This window comes from Primulina eburnea, chromosome 8 (assembly GCF_022965805.1).
Source record: "Primulina eburnea isolate SZY01 chromosome 8, ASM2296580v1, whole genome shotgun sequence".
In the NCBI taxonomy this organism is placed as follows: Eukaryota; Viridiplantae; Streptophyta; class Magnoliopsida; order Lamiales; family Gesneriaceae; genus Primulina; species Primulina eburnea.
In genome coordinates, this window is record NC_133108.1 from 44,309,267 (window position 1) to 44,329,647 (window position 20,381).

Genomic DNA, 20,381 nt, shown 5'->3' on the forward strand with positions numbered 1-20,381 from the left:
TCTGACTATTTAGAAACAGGTATGAATGATTTGCATGGCCTTAATTTAGTTTGATTCCCTATTAAGCTATTCATGAATAAAAATAGGTTGCAAATCATTGATAATTCACCACAGTTGGATAAATCTTAGGTTCAAATCTTTTTAAGTTAGTTCTGTGGAATAGTAGTGTCTCCTTCCATTTTAGCATTAGAATATTATATATTTGATTTCGAAAGAAAAAAAGTAAATACTCCTAATAAAAATTTACATTAAAAAGGAATTGACTTTTAATGATAAATGAGTGCGGTGAATTGTCATGTCTCCTCAAATCATAATTTACATCAGTAATTAATAATCCCTTATGTTTTCAGATATATTTAGTTTGTGAAACATATAAATCCAATAAATGAAATAAAACGATGACGAATATGAAGTAGTTGTTATAAAGGTTCATTGTGCAGTCACGCAGACGCGGATCCACGAGACATTTGACTCTTAGCCTTTTTTTTTTGTTTAGAAAAGTAACTCTAGTCTTAATCAGTCAAAACGTAAATTCGTACTTGATGAGTTATTACACGTGACTTGGACCCTAATTATAAAAATCTAGTAGCATAGGCTAAAAATAAATATAGGATGCCTAGTGGAAACTTCGTAGGATAAAGTTTAGTGGGATACCAAATAGGGAGATTTGGGCATAGGCTAGATTCACCTTCTTATAACAAAAAGATTAAAAAATAAATAAATTAATTGCAAAGAACCTTGAAAATGTGAAAACTGTGACTTGGTTAAGAAATAGGCACAGTCTCCCACATGTAGCATGTGAATTTTAAGATTAGTCAATTATAATTCCAATAAACTTATTTGTTCCATGCTGCTAAAATATTCCATTCACTCGGAGTTCGCCCAAAAACTCTAGGAGATTGCGTGGTTTGTGGGTCGGTCGGTTCAAAATTAGTGCCATATCATGTTCGATATTTTATATCAACGAAAATAATTTAAATTGAAAAGATTATTCTTGACTTCTCGGTTTGCTAGGTTGGGATATTGGCCATATTGTAATGTACAACTGTTTACTCTATTTAAATTTTATGTATTTGTATGTATATATAATGACAAAAACTTGTGTGAGACGGTCTCACGGGTCGTATTTGTGAGACGGATATCTAATTTGGATCATCCATGAAAAAATATTACTTTTTATGCTAAGAGTATTACTTTTTATTGTGAATATGTGTAGGATTGACCCGTCTCACAGATTAAGATCCATGAGACGGTCTCACATGAGACTCACTCATATATAATTTATATCCCTGCGGCTCTTTTTTGGTTGGTGTAGTTGTTCAGACTTGTTCTTGTTTACACACGGAGAAACAAAATAAAAAGAGGAAGGAATCCCAAACAAAAGTCCTCGAATTGGGACTACATGCCTTGGGGTCCCAAGACACAAGTTTGGTTTGACCCAAAAAGGACTTCTACATATTGCTTTATAAGCAAACATTTTGTTCTAGCATTTTAAAACACTAAAATGTAGCTACAAGTATGCCCCCAAAATATGCATGCTAAGCCCAAAAAATCTACATTGGAAACCTTCCAAAATTTCATTTTATATAAGCAAAACATATCAGAGAGAAGAAAGTGTAGTTCCACGAGACATCTCAGAAAATCCTAATTATGTTTATTTGAAAGGTTTAATTATTTTACAAACTATCCCTGATTTTGGTCATATACCCCCGACTGACCGCAGGCAGTCCGGAAAATTAAAGTAAAAAAAAGTCGGGCAGGTTGGGTGGGGGGTCCTATTGGATATTGTAATCGAAATTTACTGTTCCATGCTGCCCTTAATATGGGGTCAGGGCCCCTTGGAATGGAGCCATAGTCCTCGAGAAACACACACGTTCAGCGTGTGTGGTGTGTGAGAGAGATACAAAGACCACTGTGGGACGCTTATTTGTTTTCTCCTTCTCCTCACCTTCTTTATTCTCTTCAAAATTCGATACACTTGCTGTACTCGAAACTGAGGTTTTTGAGAAGAAATCAAACAACCATCTTCCCCTCTAAAACCCCGTAAATCTCTGGGCTACGTTTCTTCATTCTTGTATCTTTGATCCTTATTTCTGCATTGTCCCGTTTCTGCGTTCATAGTTTGATTGTCTTGTTGTTCCTAATTCGCTAGCTCTTGATTTTTTCCCCTTTTTTCTTGATTGTTTTGGAGTGCATTTTTATCTAGTATTTTTGGAATTCGGCTTGGATTTGCATGTCACTAAATCAAAGTGACAAGAAACTTGTGGATTCTTTTCCTTGGTCTGATTTGTTGTCTCTTTACTGCATAAAAGATATTGCCACCCGCGTTCATCCAATTGTTTTTTGCATCATATTCTTCTGTCGGAATCAATTTTTGCGTTTTTTTGGTTTTGAATCTGTTAACGGAGAGGAAGAGACCATAATTTGTTGAAGAAGACAAGAAAGTTTTCATCTTGCCGTAGTTTCATAGAGTCAAGAAAGTGATTTCTATATGAAGTGGTGAGACAATGAGAGATGGAAACTCAAAGAAAAGCAAGGTTTGTTTTACTGAAAGAAACAGAAGTGCATTAATGAGGTTTCGTGAAACCAACAGTTTTCTGTATTGTTGCAGTCAAGATTTCTGATTTTGTGTGTTTCTTGATCAAGTTTTCATGGCCCAAGACTCTAGTCAAGAAATGGTTCAACATCAAGAGCAGAGCTGAGGATTTTCATGCTGATGACATCATCAATGGAGGTAGTTTACATCTCAATCTAATTTAGGACTTTGAAGAAAATTGATTGTTGAATCCCATATTATTGGTTTTTGTGGTCATTTCTGTCCTTTTTTCTCTTATATCATCATATGAGCATCAATAACTATTCGATTCTGCATTAAAATTATCTGCTCAGATCTCGTATTTGTTGTATTCATTTCTTTGGGAGCTTCCTATTTTTATATTTTATAAAAAATTATGCCCCCAGAGGAAATTATATTTTGTTGTTTTGTGCTGTGCAAATGTGGGTATTCTGTTGCGGCAGTGAATCACACAGCTTTAAAGCTTTAAGTTTTTGCTTTTTCAGGTGTTGATGAAGAATGGAGGAACAACTTCTCAGAGAGGGTGGCGTTCACTACCAAGAAAAGCAAAACAGGTCCAGAATCAAACAATTGGTTCATCATTTGGACCACTGAACTATAATTTTCCATTACCACCATTTTCTACTATAGTTTTCCCTCCATTTCCATCATTCTTGAAACTGCCGATAATTTATTTGTCGAATCCGCAGAGAAATCGAATAGACGAAACACCGAACGGCTGAGACAGAATAAGATTGATCTTGATGCCTCTCAAGTTACAGATGTACACAACTATAGGTGTGTGCTTCTATTAGTTTTTAACTAAAACTCTAAATTTTAGGCATTCATGTGAATAAAAGTGAGTCTCTGATCAAAATGTGATATTTGTTAATTGGGATAGGATCTTTGTGTCAACATGGAATGTGGCTGGAAAATCTCCACCTAGTTATTTGAATCTTGAAGAATGGCTACATACTTCACCTCCTGCTGATATTTATGTTCTTGGGTGAGTTGATTAAACTCAAGTCACCAATTTTTACCTTTGGTTATTAATGAATTGTTTTTTATAATTATTTCAGTTTTCAAGAAATTGTCCCATTAAATGCTGGTAATGTTTTGGGCACTGAAGATAATGGCCCTGCTAAAAAATGGCTAGCAATGGTTCGAAGAACTCTGAATAGTCTTCCCGGAAGCAGTGGTAGTTATCGCACACCTTCCCCTGTTCCTTATCCGATAATTGAATCAGATGATGACTTTGAAGGATCAAATAGAGATAATGGTTCCAATTTCTTCCATCGTCACTCTTTCCAATCATTGAGCCGGAGCATGAGAATGATGGAAAATGACATTTTGGTGCAACAACCTAGACTTGATCGTCGTTTCAGTGTCTGTGATCGGGTGATGTATGGGCATAGACCAAGTGATTATTATGATCCAAAAGTTGGGGATGGTACCTCTGATGAGGAAAACGAGCTTGGTGATTTGCCTTGTACGCATTGCTACTCGCCTCTCTCTTACAGTGGTTACGAGCCTATGGAGGATCGAGATCGAAATTCAGGGCGGTCGAGATATTGTTTAGTTGCAAGCAAGCAAATGGTCGGGATTTTCCTTACTGTGTGGATAAGGAGGGATCTAAGAGACGCTGTTAATAACCTGAAAGTGTCTTGTGTAGGCAGAGGGTTGATGGGATATCTTGGAAACAAGGTATGATTCATTTTTATCAACTTTAGGATTCAAGAGAAAACTTAAATGTATTGCCTAATATCATCATCTCATTGAACTAACTAAACTTGTCAGGGTTCCATTTCCATTAGCATGTCATTGCACCAAACAAGCTTCTGCTTCATTTGTAGCCATTTAACTTCTGGAGAAAAGGAGGGCGACGAGCAGCGAAGAAACTCAGATGTCATGGAGATTTTGAGGAAAACGAGGTTTCCCCGAGTTCATGGAATGGGAAATGAGAACTCCCCTCAAACTATTCTTGAGCATGAGTAAGTTTCTCTCTCTATTACATGGTGCTGTTCTCCTCTACATTTTGTTATCTGGCCGTTCCATTGTTCCAATTTCCCAGTCGTACAAAATGTTGGAAGCTCAGTCAGATTCTTGTGTTCTTTATTTTCCAGTCGAATTATATGGCTGGGTGACTTGAACTACAGAATCGCTCTTTCTTACCGATGTGCAAAGGCTCTAGTAGAGATGCGAAATTGGAGAGCTTTGTTAGAAAACGACCAGGCAAGAAAATTGACTTTGGTTTTGATATCTGTCAGATATTAATGATTGTACTGACTGGTGTTATCTACGTTGTTAAATCTCTTTTTGTGAAAACAGCTGCGAATAGAGCAAAGACAAGGGCGTGTTTTTGTCGGATGGAATGAAGGAAAAATTTATTTCCCTCCTACATACAAGTATTCAAATAACTCCGACAGATATGCCGGTGAGGACATGCATCCTAAGGAGAAACGGAGAACGCCTGCATGGTAAATTCCTTTAAAGATCCAGTCCAAGACGTGACTTTTAAAATGATAACATTTTCTTGACATTGTATTTCAAATGAAGGTGTGATAGGATATTGTGGTGTGGTCGTGGCCTCCAACAAGTGTCGTATGTTCGTGGAGAGTCAAGATTTTCGGATCATAGACCAGTATACAGTATGTTTCTAGCAGAAGTCGAGTCTATCAACCGGGGCCGAATCAGGAAAAGCATGAGTTATTCTAGGGCTAGAGTCGAGGTTGAAGAGTTGCTTCCATATTCATTCGACTATGCACCATATGATCCACCGAATTTCTTCTAAAGATGGATTTGCCGTCGCTTCATCACAGAGATGCATGCTTGGAATCTTTGGCCACATTCTTATTCGATATTGGCTTTTTCTTGCAGGCAAAGTAGAGGAATCAATCTAAGATGCATTGATTGGTGTAGATACTCAATTCTTGTCAGATTAAGATTGTAAATAACAGCAAATTTTGTTGTGATAGTGCTAGTGAAGCTTCTATTCATTCATTTCTAGTCTTCTAGTGAACGTCAATAAAGAATTGAGCTTAGAAAATCTGTACTATATCTCCTCATATACAAATAAACAGTAGAATTGGACCTTAAATTTTCCTTGTTTCTTCGTAGCAACAAATAAATAACATAGAATTTCATCCCCAAAAAAAATAAAAAGGGCGATAATAATTTATTCAAGTTTATTAAACGCCAATAAAATATTCCTTCTTGCAATTCAGATTGGTCCTGAACGTGTTGCGAGAATCTAACAAAGCTGTGGTGTGCTTTGGACACAAACAGAAGTGACATTAGATTTGGCTGTGAAATCCCACTTTTTCGATTTTCTTTGTACAGGGAACTGCCCAGTCCTCCTTGCAGTTTACACCCACTTGCTTCCTTTTGTCCAAAAATTCTTAAAAAAAAAAAAACAAATAATATAAAATTTTGTCTGATAAAAATTATAAAGTTGTATTCGATTTATCATCTCTCTCATCTACGTAAATAACTGAGACAAAAACTTGTGTCAGACGGTCTCATGGGTCGTATTTTGTGAGACATATATCTATTTGGGTCATTAATGAAAAAGTATTATATTTTATGCTGCAAGTATTACTTTTTATTGTGAATAATGAATATGAATAGAGCTGACCCGTCTCACAGATAAAGATATGTGAGACCGTCTCACAAGAGACCTACACGATAACTGGTTATATGTAATATAAACTTCAATACAAAAGTTTATTATTAACTTAAAATGTTAAGTAAAATATATTCTTTTATTAAGATTTTACTAATAATTTAACTATAACTATAAATAGAAAACTTTTTATTTCCACTACTTATAATCTTTTTAAATATCTTACTATCCTAAGCACCGAACAAACCCGTCCCTAATATTTGTTAGTTCCATGATTTTTCCAATTTTTGAAATCAAAATTTTGTATATTCTCGAATATGTTGTTCAAATGAGTTACTTACTATAAAGTGAAATGTGGACTGGTTTTTTTATTTATTTTGGAGCATATTGGTTTAATATGAATCACACTTTCGCAGTAGCACCTTTATTTTAATAAAAGATAAAGAAATAAAGAGAAATATCCAAGTGTTATGGCACTTTGATTTCTATTTCTGATATCTCCTTTGTCTTTAAGTCATGTTTGAAAACCTTTAAATATATCCTTATTTATTTTTCAAGAAGAACTAAATTTATCAAATGGAAGAAAACCAACTCAATATTGATTCATTTGATAGAATCAGGTTAAAAAAAAAATTCATAGAAAAATCTAACGAATGCTCGAAACGAAGAGTCTATCAAATGAAGCCAATCGTTATTTAAGTTTTTTTTCAAAGATTTATTTGATAAATATTATCCTAAATGTTGATTCAATGACTCAAAAGCATCACATAAGAAAAAAATTGTGTACAACGGTCTCACGGGTCGTATTTTATGAGACGAACATCTTATTTGGGTCATTAATGAAAAAAATGTTATTTTTTTATGCTAAGAGTATTATATTTTATTGTGAATATCGGTAGGGTTGATCCGTCTCACAGATAACATTTCAGAAGACATCGATTCTTTCACGTAACAACGAAAAAAAAAATTTACCTTCTTTTTGAGATTAGATCTACCTTTACCATTATTTAATAAAATAAATATACTAAATTTGGAGCATTATAATGGGTCGGTCCGTGTCACAAATAGTTTGCAATTAATAAAATGAGTGTGATTTTGGTGTTAAAATTAAAGAGGGCTTGCTTGTTCTATAAGTCAGTCTGTCAGATTAAACTGCCACTTTCATTTCACATAAATATACATTAATTTCGACTTTCTTAAAGTCAAATATAGAAAAAAAATATTATTTATTAGTGTTTTTTTATATTATTTAATCCCTTCTCAGGACCGAAACTATCTAATATAAAATAAAAAAATATTATATTTTATTATAAATATGAAAATAATTGATTCATATTCTTCAACCAGTCTCACGACCTACTCTTAATATTATCTATCTCGACTCGACAACTAAACTGTATGTACAATTTCATTAATTTTTAGATTTAGACAATTTTGTTTTTCTTCCAATAGCAAGTCCTCATCGCTGATCAAAAAAATAAATGAGTGTTCCTGCACGTGATTGATTGTACATGCAACAGTACCCTCAGAGATTCCAAAATTTCATTAATGATTGGCTTATTAATATTGCTCCAAAAAAGGTGAAATTGCTCGTCTTAGGCGTCCTTCATCTTCCGACCTAACAGGAACGTGAGAGGAGGTAAATCATGGTGACTCAGCCAACCAGCAGCATCTAGACCTTATGCTACGCCGCGCACAAGGATCTCCCCCTCATTGGAGGGAATTTAACTCCCACACTGCCGCTTGCGAGACTCGATCCCTGGTCATTGCTCCAAGATTTACTGCTGCTGATCAACTAAGCTAAGCCATGCAGGCGATTGGCTTATTAATATTGAATTGCGTGTGATCACATCAACAATAACCAATAATAATAACCTTTTTTTTTATGGTCTCTTTGTATTAACAAATAAATTAAGAGTGAGTGTAGATGGGTCAACTGCCAATTTTTTGTAATTAATATACAAAAGAAAAAAGGAACTAAATTCCTTGTGATGAAAATATAGATGTTGGTCCTGCCAATCAACATAACTTCCTGATCAATGTTACGGGAGGAGAATTTGGAGGCCCATTGGGCTTCGGGTAAGACCCAAATTAGGCCTGGGCCTGCATACAACCCTCACTACTCACCCATGGAACATTATCGCATATGCTACCCATTTCCATGCAAAAGATGTAATAAAATATAAATGAGAAGAGGGAGGGGTTAGGGGTATGAATTCTGTCAGATAAGTACCATCCCGTAAACTAATAAAACATTATAATAATTTATTTTGTAAATCTAAAACAGAGGTAAGATACGAAAACATTGTAAAATCTTTTGAAAATTTGGTTTAAAAAATTTAATTTATAAAAATTCTACACGTTTAAAAATTAAAAAAGGTCTTAAAAAGAACATCATTATATATAACTATATATACAGAAAAGAAATCTATTTGAAGAAAAAGCTGGCAGAACAACCAGCGGTGTTTTATTTATTTATATAAGTTGGATACAAATATTTACATCTCAACAGTCAACAGGCAGCGTTTACCGGTGTTATTATTTCTTAATATTATATGTTTTAACTATATTATATATACAAACTCAGTTTAGCTAGTACACAGCAGACGCCAAAATTCCAGGAGATCGATCACCGGTTCAAGATTTTCTTCACATATCGGAAAAGCCCCGGTGTTGCTGGCGAGGTCCCTTGAAGAAGAACTCCTCTTCTTGACTCCTGAACACTTCATCTACCACTCTTTCTGGAACCCCGAAAGCCAGTTCTTTTGCCTCTCTCTCTAGACGATTCATCACGTTTCTCTTCCCTGCACCAACCATTGCAATGATTGTAATCAGCAAATTTTAATTGTATGTGGTGCATAAGATGACGTTGTAGACTTGCCTGCGAGAACATGTTTTTCGTTGTCATTGGCGTGGACTACAAAGCACATGAGCTGCAGATTCTGATTGTTTGAGGCCACAGCCACGAAAGGATGACCTGCCGGTACAACCACCACAGTGCCGCGTTGAAGGCGGGAGCTGATTTTCTGATAGCTGGGGGTGCCACTGGACACGCGGCGGGAGCCCGGCTGCTCGCGCTGGCTGCTGCCCTCGTCGTGGTTCTGTGACTGAGACATGTGGGGACACGCCATTTCATAGTAGCCTGCCCCGTCTTTCACTGTACAGATCTTTGTTGCCCTCGAGTTGTAATACAGAGCCGTCATTGCACCCTAATAATTTGAGGGAAAACACACAATTACTTGATCTGTGGGGAAATGATGAGCAACAAAATCAAGAAACAGCAAAACAAGGGAAAGATGACTTTACCCTTGTGATGTTGGCTAAAGTAATAGCAACATCAAGGTCGTGTAGCGACCTGAAACTGCTAGAATCCACTTCGTAGAGCTGTCCATATTGGTTGGCATGCGTAGCGTGTTGCTGATAAATATTTAAAATGCCCTTCGATTCGCCACCGCCAAACGGCCAGATTCCGCCCTCTTCGTGGTGGCTCATGCCTTGGATTTGCTCCCTGGAAACCTTCAATATCGCACCTTGCTTCTGTTGCCCAAATAACTTTTCGATCCTATCTCTTCTCACCTATAAGAAACACGGAAATTGGATCATTCCAATCGATCTGAGGAAGAAAATTCATTTTTATTCCAGCAATTGAAAGGGTTTATGTAAAAAAAATTTACGTTGAATGCAGTTTCAAGTATTTCATTGCTGAAGACCCTGTAATATGATTCTGGATTCTCCCCTCCAGCGCCGTAAAAAGCCTGTTTAATTTGTCAAAAACCCGCGTCAAATATATTAATAAAACTACACAATTTCCATCAATTCAAGAATCAGTTCATCTTGATACCTGAAAATTACCAGGAGTGGAGACTGGCTGCAACAGCTTCGCTAAGACAAGTCTTTCATTCTCATCCCTATTGATAATATAAGTAGTAGTCCCCGCTTTGATCCTCATTATATCACCTTCTTTAATATTGAAACTTTCCCTCCTGTCTTTCGTCACTAAGCTCACTGTTCCCTTTCCTATATATCACAGGAATTAAGTTAAAATATACAAACAATTTCTACATCAAACATATGTAATTAATAACCTCTTACAGAAGTTATGCTGATACTACTACAAATTAATTAGCAATACCTTTCGCCACAAAGACCAGAGTTTCGGCATCAAAATGATAAGGAACAATGAAAGTCAGAGGATCAGCTTCACAAATCGCGAAACGATAGTTCTCGATGCCTCGGAAGAGTTTCTTTGATCTGTCGGTGAATTTCTGCAGGATCCGAAGGCGGCCGTGTTGAGTCTGCGGTCCGGTGATAAAATGGTGATCCTCGAACACATATGGATTAATCTCCTCATGTTGCTGCTGCTCCTCTCCTTCTTTCTCCTGTCTTTCATTTTCTTCATGCCTTTCTTTCTCCCTTTTGTATTCTTGCTGGCAGCTACGCTGGCAGCGTTCTTTTTGCTCGCCATGTTGGGTTTCGCAGCCCTTCACGCACTCAAGCAGCCGCTCGATCGGGCTCTCGCGATTCCAGTACTGATCCTCTTCACCATAAGAGCCGCGGCCACCACCACCGCCACCTTCACCGCCGCGCTCCCTTTCCTGTTTCTGTCTACTGTATTCCTCGCAGCGTCTCACGCAGGATTCCCTCTGTTTCTCGTCGAATTGTCGCTGGACTTCGCACTGGTGCTTGCACTGCTTCAACTCCGGGTCTTTAACCCCAAACGACGAAACAAGCAACAACGCAAAGACTGCCAAACAGAAGCTCGCTTTGGCACCCATCCTTTTAATTTAGCATTAGTAATTTCTCAGTGATGGACATGAATGGAATCGCACGTACATTTCAGATTTATAGTGTACTCAAATGGGGGTGGTTTTGCATGCAAGGGACGATGCCATGCATGCATAATGACAAGTGTCCGATCTTACGTGTCTCAACAACAGCGAAACTTATCGCCGCGTATTTAGTTCTCTTTTTTTTGGCAACATCATACAAAATATATTACTCATAATATAGAACCCCAAATTTTTTTCGACTAATATCATATCATAAAAATGTCTTATGATTCAAAATTTTCAAACTTTATTTTACGAAACGTAATATGATACATGATTCGGAAAGTTTAAATTTAAACCAATTCAATTTCATTTCAATAACATAAAAGTGTATATATATATATATATATGTATTTTGAGAATTATTTAAATCGATACATTATCGTAAGACAGATAAGTATGAATCAATGAACAAAGGACAAAGGGACGACATGTCTGTACTGTACATAAGCGACGTTTGTTCTCTACATTAATTAATTAGATGTTCAGAAACTGAGATGTGTTATTCTGAAACATGGTTTTGGACTGGACTGAAACTAAATTTGATGGCCATGCATTCCGTACTTATCACAAGCTTCCCTTCCACTTGGAAAACTTCAACGTACCACAACCCATGTACACAACATATAAATTGTACCATACCATTTCTTGTATATATAAAATCAAATTTAGAAACATAAACTCGATTTAAAATGAATCCACTTAAATAGAAATCAACAATTTTAGAGCCGTGCAAAGTGCTACTATGACATACGAGTAGATAATTTTTTTGTACATTAAAAATTATTGTTGGTAAAGTAAAGATAAGTCTGAGTGGAAGAGTAGGATGCGCGCAGCTGGCCACCATACACATACATACTCGGCAGCTTCAACCTTATCTTCATTTGGTTTTCTTTTTTTTTTTTCACGATGAAACTACACAGGAACTCAATTTGGTATCTTGCATGTAATCTTCATGTTATGATCACCATAGAGATGAATGAATTAACTAGGTTGTAACATACAAAAAACAATTGGTAGTAATGAAATATAATCCTATATTCAATGTCGTTTCAAGAAAAATGCAAAGTAACATGCACTTGTATACAAGTTTTATGCATGTGTTGCATGCAATACAACTGCAACGCGCGCAACCACACTCAGGGACGTTGTCGCGCTTCGAGCCCGGGCCAGCGGCTGCGTGACTGCACAATGGGCCAATATAACAACTTTTTCGTATCAGTCATTGCTTTACGAAAATGATTAATCCAAGTTGCTATAGAAGTCCATTGTAAGCCATTTTAAACTCATTTTAAATCTTTAATTTTTTAGATGTGGGACAAGAGTATCACAGACGTAACTAGAAAAAGTTTCGATCCTGAGCTAAAAATTTGTGGGCTAAAATTTGGGCTAAAATTTGTGATATACTCAATGTTATTTTATTTTTTAAATTTGTGGGCTAAAATGTGGGCTAAAATGGACTAATTTTTTTTTTTTTAAAAAAACTCAATCCATATTTTTAAATAAGCCCAAAAATCAAGCCTGGGCTGGAACCCACCCCAGCCTTTGGTGTCACGCCCCGAAACTCGGGATTGACACAGGCGTTGTTTAACAATCACACAATCGAAACAACAAGCCTTTCGTAGCACAGTATAAACCGAACCAGTTTATATATCATAATTTCCTCGAAATAAACATTGTCTTTACAAAACCGAAATAATTTAAACGACAAAACTAAATGCGGAAACGTCTTACAATTTATTTAATCATAAATTTCGAAATATAATCTATTATTATCCGCCTTGCACATCACCAACCCCAAAAGTGCTCGGACTCTTCTTCTTCAACTTGTTCTTCGTTTTTATCTGGGGAGGGTCGTAAGGGGGTGAGTATTTAGGAATACGCAGCAAGTGGGGGAAATATCGAGCACAATAAATACAACATGCATAAAATTCGAATCATAAATCATGAGTTTCATACGTGCTTCATAACACATGCATGAACTTTACCAGCCACTGTGATTTATCTAACTTTCTATGGTTTACTGACGTCAGTCCCTCATTTTTACTTCTCTAAGGGGGCGAGGTCGTATAGCGGTTATATCCCCCACCGCGTAAGGGTACGTCATGGTTGGGATTCCCACCCATATACAGTCGACTCCTCACAGTGCTTAAAACAATATGGCAATTCGACACAAGAAAAGGAGTAGAAAAAACATGTACTCGACTGTATTTTCAAAAACACACGAAGAATGCATCATCGAAATTAATTCTTTAAAACAGCCCACTTACAGTATATAATAGTGCTAAAAACGTGGTGCACAAGTTCGAGGATTGGGTCGCTTTTCGTTCCTCGTCCGGGCAGCGCTTTGGTTCGAATTCTAAGCTAACTTCGGGACGATTTTCTGGCAGATTTTTGGCTAGGGAGTTGCTGAAAATTTCGAGATTTCAGCAAAAAGAATTTCGAAATTGTGGGGTGTGAAGAATGGTGGGGTGATGGGGTATTTATAGGTGAGGGTGGTGGATCTAAACATGGTACTCAAATCATACCAAAATTTGCTCCAAATCTCTCAATATTGACTCCAATATATTGACTCCAATATTCTTTGCTATTTTCGAAAATTCATCTTCCCAAGTTAGGAGATTTATGCTCTAATCCAATGCTTTAGATTAAATCAGAATTTAGACTGCTAGATCCAACGATTTTGGTGTTAGGTTTGATGATTTCCTTCCAACGTACCAAGTATCTAACCATTATAATAATTAGACATTAAATCTAGGGGAATTTCGAAATTTCTAGCAATTATCATGCCTCAATCCTTTTAATTTGTATGATACTCCAATCATGCAAATATTCTTTCCAATATTAAAAAATTAGCATGCCTTAGTGTAGGTATTATTGACTTGGTAAAAAGATTTCCAACAATTATTTCCCATAAGCATATCTCCTTTAATAAATATTAAAAATCTTATACTAAAATTTTCTTACAACTTATTAATTACATATTTCAAAAATTACGGTTCTCACATTGGGGGTGGCTCCGTCCCTGACCACACTCCTATAAGTTACGAATTTTTTTTTCTAAAAACCTCTTTTTTATTACTGAAATGACTCATCTATACTACATCAGAAGGTTAAATGCAATTGTCTATAATTAAAAATACGTACAGAATGAAGCAGCCGATGAGGGTTGGCTTCAGAGATGACACTTCAGGTCGCTTTACTGGAGAGTACACTCGAAGCCACACCATTCTTTTCCCCTCCTACTGGGGCTTCTTTCTCCCACATACCACCTTTCTATTTACGCAGAGGCCGAGAGGTCACACTAACTGAAGAATCAATTTTGTTTTTCACAACTCCATAAGCTGAACCAAGGGAGTCAGGGGTCAACTGATCATATAAGGGCCATTGGAAGTCGGACCTTGGCTCGACGAAAAGATTAATCTCTCTCAACTCATGGTGATGGATACAGCGACCTCCCCACGTCCAATAGAGAACTAGCACTGGGATATACAAAACTAGACTTCCAAGTTACCTCATTTTCCAGAAGCTTGTGAAAACTAAGGATGTCGAAGGGCATCATCAACATGGAGTCTGTCCTCCTGGCATGGTAAAAATTTTACACAATATAAGCATTTTCTCAGAAAAGAATCCCCTAAAAGAAAAGATGGAGATCCCATAAGCATCAGTAAAGTTAAATCGTAATACTTAAATTCCCATTACATTAAGCTTTTCGAGAACAAAACTTACTGGATCCCAGCTCAAAAAGTCTCGTACCAAACGCATTGCTAAGACATTTGGAGACCTAAGAAAATTTTAGGGTAGATAGAAGGTTTAATAAAACAACCGTCAACTCATCGGTCAACAAGAGATGCTAAGTTAAGAGGGAAAGAGAAGCTTAACAGTAAAGACCAACCCTATTTTAAGAGATCTCTACTCTTTATTGTATCAGAAAAGAATTCTTCAGAGCACTTCCAAGGAACGGGTGAATTGTAACCCTGCATCCAATTCAAAGCACAACAAAATCCTTTTGTAATAGGTTCATTCAACGATATCACAGCAATTAACTGTGTAGATGCATGAGATAAATTCATGTAATGAATTCCAGATATTTGGCAGTGGAATAGGTGCATTCAACGAGATCACAGCGACGACTAGAAAAAAATAGTATACCTTGAATTAGAATTAACTTTCATCCTTGAACAATATTACAATAATCTTAACACGTAAAAATTAATGTTCCAGTATACCCGCCAAGAATCATGCTGAAGATCCTTGATATTGGATTTATCATTGAATCAAGAGTATGGAGACAATAAAAACACCGATCCAGCTATGACACAATAGTTCAATGACCAGAGAAAATGGCCTTGGTTTACAATAAATATGTCACTGGCGTCATCTTTCAGCCATGCAGTTCCGAGTTCCGACAGCTACAGATTCCCAGAATATATGAATTTGCTAGTAAATTTTTACCATGAACGCTCTAATTAAGTCTGCCACCAAGGAAACAGCAGGTCACTTGAGATATATACCAATAACCATCTATCAAGGAGGGAATTGATAACTTTACAAATATTTACCATGCGTAAGCAACAGTTCCCGAAACTGTGTGGTGCACATATGTAAGTTAATTATGAAATCAAAAGATCAAACACATAAAAAAATATGCATAGATCAATAGTAGCCACTTGTGAGACCAATATTGGCATCCTTTTTTCACCTCGATATTGGTGCATGTTATTATGCATACGTATAAATGTAAATCACGGTAGTTATAGCATAGACAAACAGATCGAACTAGAAGTCGCAGTGTAACAGAGACTCACCTTGATTTGATTTTGAATTTGTCACGATGTTCTACGTCATAGTCTTCACATTTAATTTAAGGTTTTGAAAATAAAGAAATACCATTAAATAAGAAATGTCAATCGACCCTTTTTGTAATTTTTACTTTATTCTTGTCTGCCCCATTTCCTAGGCAAGTTTTATTAAATTTTCTAACCAGAAATTGACCGACTGAAAATTAAAGGCAATTTGGGTTTGTGACATTTTTTTCTCACCATTAATCCATTTTGAGAAACCTTTGAGATACTTAGGGATCAAAAATCTAATTTTGATCACAAGAATATATATATATATATATATATATATATATATATATATATATATATATATATATATATATATATATATAATTCTCCCGAATTTACTGTCCAATACTTGTTGAGTTTCTTAGTTCCCTAGCTATATTGTAAAAATGACACTAAACATCTGATTAAAAATTGAAAATATTTGACAAATATCCATTGGAAAATGGATGCAATTACCATCTACAATCTTAATTTTAAAAGTAATACAAATGGTTGGACTTTGTAATACAAAAACATGGAAATACAAACAAATTAAACAACTAATACATAACTATATTATTTTAAACAAAGATCAATAAATCTATGAAAAATAATAATAATAATAATAATTTTTTTTATAATACTAAGTTATCATCATCCTCACAAATTCTTCATAACTAACAAAGCCATCTCCGTTAAAATCAGCCTCTCTAATCATCTGCTCGGCTTCTTCATCTGTAAGTCTTTCTCCCAAATTTATCATCACGTTTCTCAACTGCTTATCATATATTAAAAAAATATAAACATCACGTTGATAAAAAGTCAAAGGGATTATTAATTGAATATTGTAATAATATTATAATTAATAACGCGAAGAAAATATGTTCACCTCAAAGGCAGATATGAATCCATCTTGATCTCTGTCAAATACTTGGAAAGCTTCTTTTAGCTCATCCGCCACATTATCCTATCAATTTATTTAGACCATTTTCAACTACAAAATCTATTTTGGTGTAAATTTTATATTAATCCAAATATAACATCCAAATAAAATAAAATATTATATTATTATTTAAATACTATTTATAATTTTTAATACAAATATTTATAATAAATACAAATAAAAATAATAATAATAAAAAAAAGATCCCTCAATAAAAGCTGGCCTTGGAGATGCTCTAATAATCTCTTGGGCATATTAGAATTTAGCTCACTCAAATATATCATCTCCCTAACATTTGTAATATTTTTTATACACATTATTATTAATTTAAACTTACTAAAATCTTATATTTTTTAATCAATAAATAATAACCATTCACATTAAAACAATCTCTTGGGCATATTAGAATTGAGCTCACTCATATATATCATCTCCCTAACATACGTAATATTTTTTATACACATTATTATTAATTTAAACTTACTAAAATCTTATTTTTTAAAATCAAAGAATATTCCTAAAATTTAATATAATTTTTCATATGATTAATATATAAGTAATTTATACATGAAATATTAAATTGAAATTAATTAAAAACAATGAAGAGGTAGTTCCTGTAATAATCACATTCTCAATAATATAGTGGGAAATATAGAATATCAGAACATGTGTAATAAAGTATGAAGAAGACGACAACTTTGTTTTGAGGTATGCATTTATGTTGAGCCAATTTATACTATTATATTATATATAATAAATTTTCAAAAAATCATGGGCCTCAAAAAACAAATGGACTTGAGTTAATGGACTCTCATGTCTCTACATAGTCTCGGCCCTGGATGTGATGTAGCATTATATTCAAAAATACGAACTCGAGTTCGTGCCCACATGCTATACCAGTTTCAATTAAAGCTCAAGCTCAAATATCGATACAACAATGAAACTCTGCAAAATGAAGGTAAATAGATGCTTGGAATGAACTATTTTGAAAACATCTTATTTTTCTGCAGAATACTCCAAAGGTAAGAAATAACGATGTATCATCTTTCGAGAAAACTAAGTTTACCGAGCTCGATTCGAATTGAAACAAGCTTGTTGCTTGGATTCCGCCAATCATCTTAAAGAAAGGTCCACACGATAGGATCGAGGAAAGCTAAGCTGCTGCAACAATGATCAAAAGTTTCCTTAACTCATCCTAAATAGGTTGATCTTTTGGGACAATTTGATCTTTGATCCACATGTAAACTGGAACCAACACGTAGTAAGTTGCTGCCATTGCTCCAAGAATGAAGCGCATAAGAAATACAAATGGATTCACTGGTTTTGACACGTCCTCTGCTTTAGGACCCAGCTGCAGATAAACATAAAGAAAAAAGAGAGATTATTTCAAGATTCAATACTAAAAAAACGCTGTGATCACTTGAAAAAATAATAAGGAAAAAAAAGTATGCCACAGTAGACATTATCACATATATCATATAGAGTAACAAATATCCAAGTTTAGCACACAAATATAATTTGTGTTCTATAACCAAAGTTTAAATTGACCATGAACATTGGCTGTTTGATACTCTGAAACATATACTACATGTTTGGACAACTGTAGAACTCAGATTTTTTGGATACCAGATGTTATTACTTAATAATTTTGCTACATGAATTCAAGGTTCACGGGTTTCTAGCATCCATTATCAACTCAGGTTAGTCGTCTACGCAAATTCTACACAGGAAAGTAACAGAGAAAGTTGTTTCAAAACAGGAAGCAAAGTTCTAGTTTTGCAGAGGAGAAACACAAGTACTTAGCATTAGTATGCTGGAGAACGGTGAAAAATTACCTTCAAAGGCGAATCCCCAGATGCGGGTTTTATGCCTGTAACAGAACATCCCATGATAAGCCCATGTCTGCGAACCCCACGATACCATTTCGGACCAATCCTCTTCAGTCGAACATCCTTAAATCCTGCCTTTTCGAACCACTCAATGTACTCTTCCTCTTTTGGAAAAAGCATCCAAACATCTGCAAAGAAGCGAGACAACCAAAATGTAGGATACACAGGACCAATTATGCAAGCCTTCCCCCCGAGTCGAAGAACTCTGTAAGCCTCCTTGATTCCACGCTGTGGGTCTGGCCAGTACTCGATACTAATAAGATTCACAAAATCGTAGAACTTTTATGAGATTTCCAATGAATTATTTCAAGAGTTTATATGCAAATGCTTTAACTAATTAAGCAACTACACCAATATTTGCCTAGTTTTTCATACACATGTTTCATCAACCCAAAATTATTCATTAAAAGCCATGAACCAGAGCCTTCAATTCACAATATCCAACAGAACCATCAATTCAAGATGCACACAGGACGTCTTGATATAAATAACTTTTGGTGGCTCATACATGATACAAAGTAATTTTTAAAAAAAACACGGTTCAAGCCAACTGAAGTTCAAGTACTCGATCCGATAAAGCTAAATATCACCAAACACACAATATAGCCGCACATTTTAGACCCTTGTGATCGACGAAACATAAAGAACAAACATAAAAAATTATAGAATATACCTCCCAGCGGAAACATATCTATCTATTGAATCTGTCAAAAACGGGAGATCCTCGGCATCTCCTTCAATTATCTTGCATTCTTTCAATGCCTCCTTCTGCTTAGCCTTTGCAAGCTGGTGGGGAGATTGATCGAGAATCGTTACATTCTTGGCATCCACATGCTTCACAATCCCCAAAGTCGTAAACCCCGTGCCTCCACCAACATCAACCACAATCATATTCCTGTTAGTCAAATCCGCTGGCTCTAATGCTTCATCTCTCATGTCCTCGGTCCAGTGCCCAGGGTTTATCACATGGTCATACACAATTGAGAGAAACCTGTAAAACCAGAATGCTTCTTTCTTGTGTTGTATGAATCGCGGCTGTGAAACAGGCCTCGAGGCAGAGGCACTGCATTTGGGGATGAGGGTAGTCCTGATCTTTCTCAGCCCGATTGAAATCTTCCCACAAGGAACTGAATTAAACTGAGCGAATTCTTGCCATGAAAATCTGAGCCAAGACAACACAACCCTTTCGAAGGCGGGCAAAAACTTCTGATGAGTGCGAGATTTTCAACTCCGTTCAGCATTACAGAAGCCATTAAATGACCAAATTGACAGAACCCACAAACAGAAAAATGTGACCTTTGAGTATGTTTCACAAAATTTGAAGCATACTAGCAAAACCCAAGAGCGGAATCTGCATAATTCGACTGTGGGTTTTCTAGGTGAGTGTTGAGCGAGGAGGGACGTTCAGAACCACACCAAATGCCTCGGGTATTGTACCGTTGGTCGGTTATTTAGCCACTAAAAAAATACATATTAAAAATTAAAGGGCTGGAAATTTGTTGTGGACGTGAGAGCGATGTGACTGTGAATTATACTATTGAAGGATTCCGTTGGTTCGAGAAGAAGGCCGCCTTGTATACAAGCTCATCAGTTGTCCAAGCCCACCAAGGATATGTTGGTTTGAGAAGAAGGCCTCATTATTAAGTAAGTTGATTCACGACCCATAATCGATAAACGTGGAAGATGGATAAACTGTCTGGAACAAAGGAACA

General features: G+C 35.8%; 2 protein-coding genes, 1 long non-coding RNA gene and 1 pseudogene across 3 annotated transcripts; 1 reads left to right on the forward strand and 3 right to left on the reverse strand.

Annotated features, from left to right (window-relative positions):
• Positions 1–1,889: 1,889 nt before the first annotated feature.
• On the forward strand, positions 1,890–5,638 carry LOC140840184 (type I inositol polyphosphate 5-phosphatase 4-like). The gene is made up of 10 exons (XM_073207356.1): positions 1,890–2,537; positions 2,647–2,734; positions 3,061–3,129; positions 3,265–3,352; positions 3,456–3,560; positions 3,634–4,258; positions 4,352–4,545; positions 4,678–4,786; positions 4,883–5,031; positions 5,111–5,638. Exons 1-10 carry the CDS (start codon positions 2,508–2,510, stop codon positions 5,343–5,345), a joined length of 1,692 nt encoding a protein of 563 aa, XP_073063457.1. The 5' UTR covers positions 1,890–2,507; the 3' UTR covers positions 5,346–5,638.
• Positions 5,639–8,661: 3,023 nt separating this feature from the next.
• Positions 8,662–11,115, reverse strand: LOC140840185 (vicilin Cor a 11.0101-like). The gene is made up of 6 exons (XM_073207358.1): positions 10,309–11,115; positions 10,018–10,193; positions 9,851–9,931; positions 9,483–9,752; positions 9,058–9,385; positions 8,662–8,980 (listed from the first exon to the last, which is right to left on the reverse strand). The coding sequence occupies exons 1-6, from the start codon at positions 10,949–10,951 to the stop codon at positions 8,826–8,828; spliced, it is 1,653 nt and encodes a 550-aa protein (XP_073063459.1). The 5' UTR covers positions 10,952–11,115; the 3' UTR covers positions 8,662–8,825.
• A 5,163-nt stretch (positions 11,116–16,278) lies between these two features.
• On the reverse strand, positions 16,279–16,831 carry LOC140838073 (uncharacterized). Its single transcript, XR_012119530.1, has 2 exons — positions 16,727–16,831; positions 16,279–16,612 (listed from the first exon to the last, which is right to left on the reverse strand). It is a non-coding gene; the product is annotated as an uncharacterized lncRNA (long non-coding RNA).
• A 925-nt stretch (positions 16,832–17,756) lies between these two features.
• LOC140840186 (2-methyl-6-phytyl-1,4-hydroquinone methyltransferase, chloroplastic-like) lies at positions 17,757–20,196 on the reverse strand (annotated as a pseudogene).
• Positions 20,197–20,381: the final 185 nt, after the last annotated feature.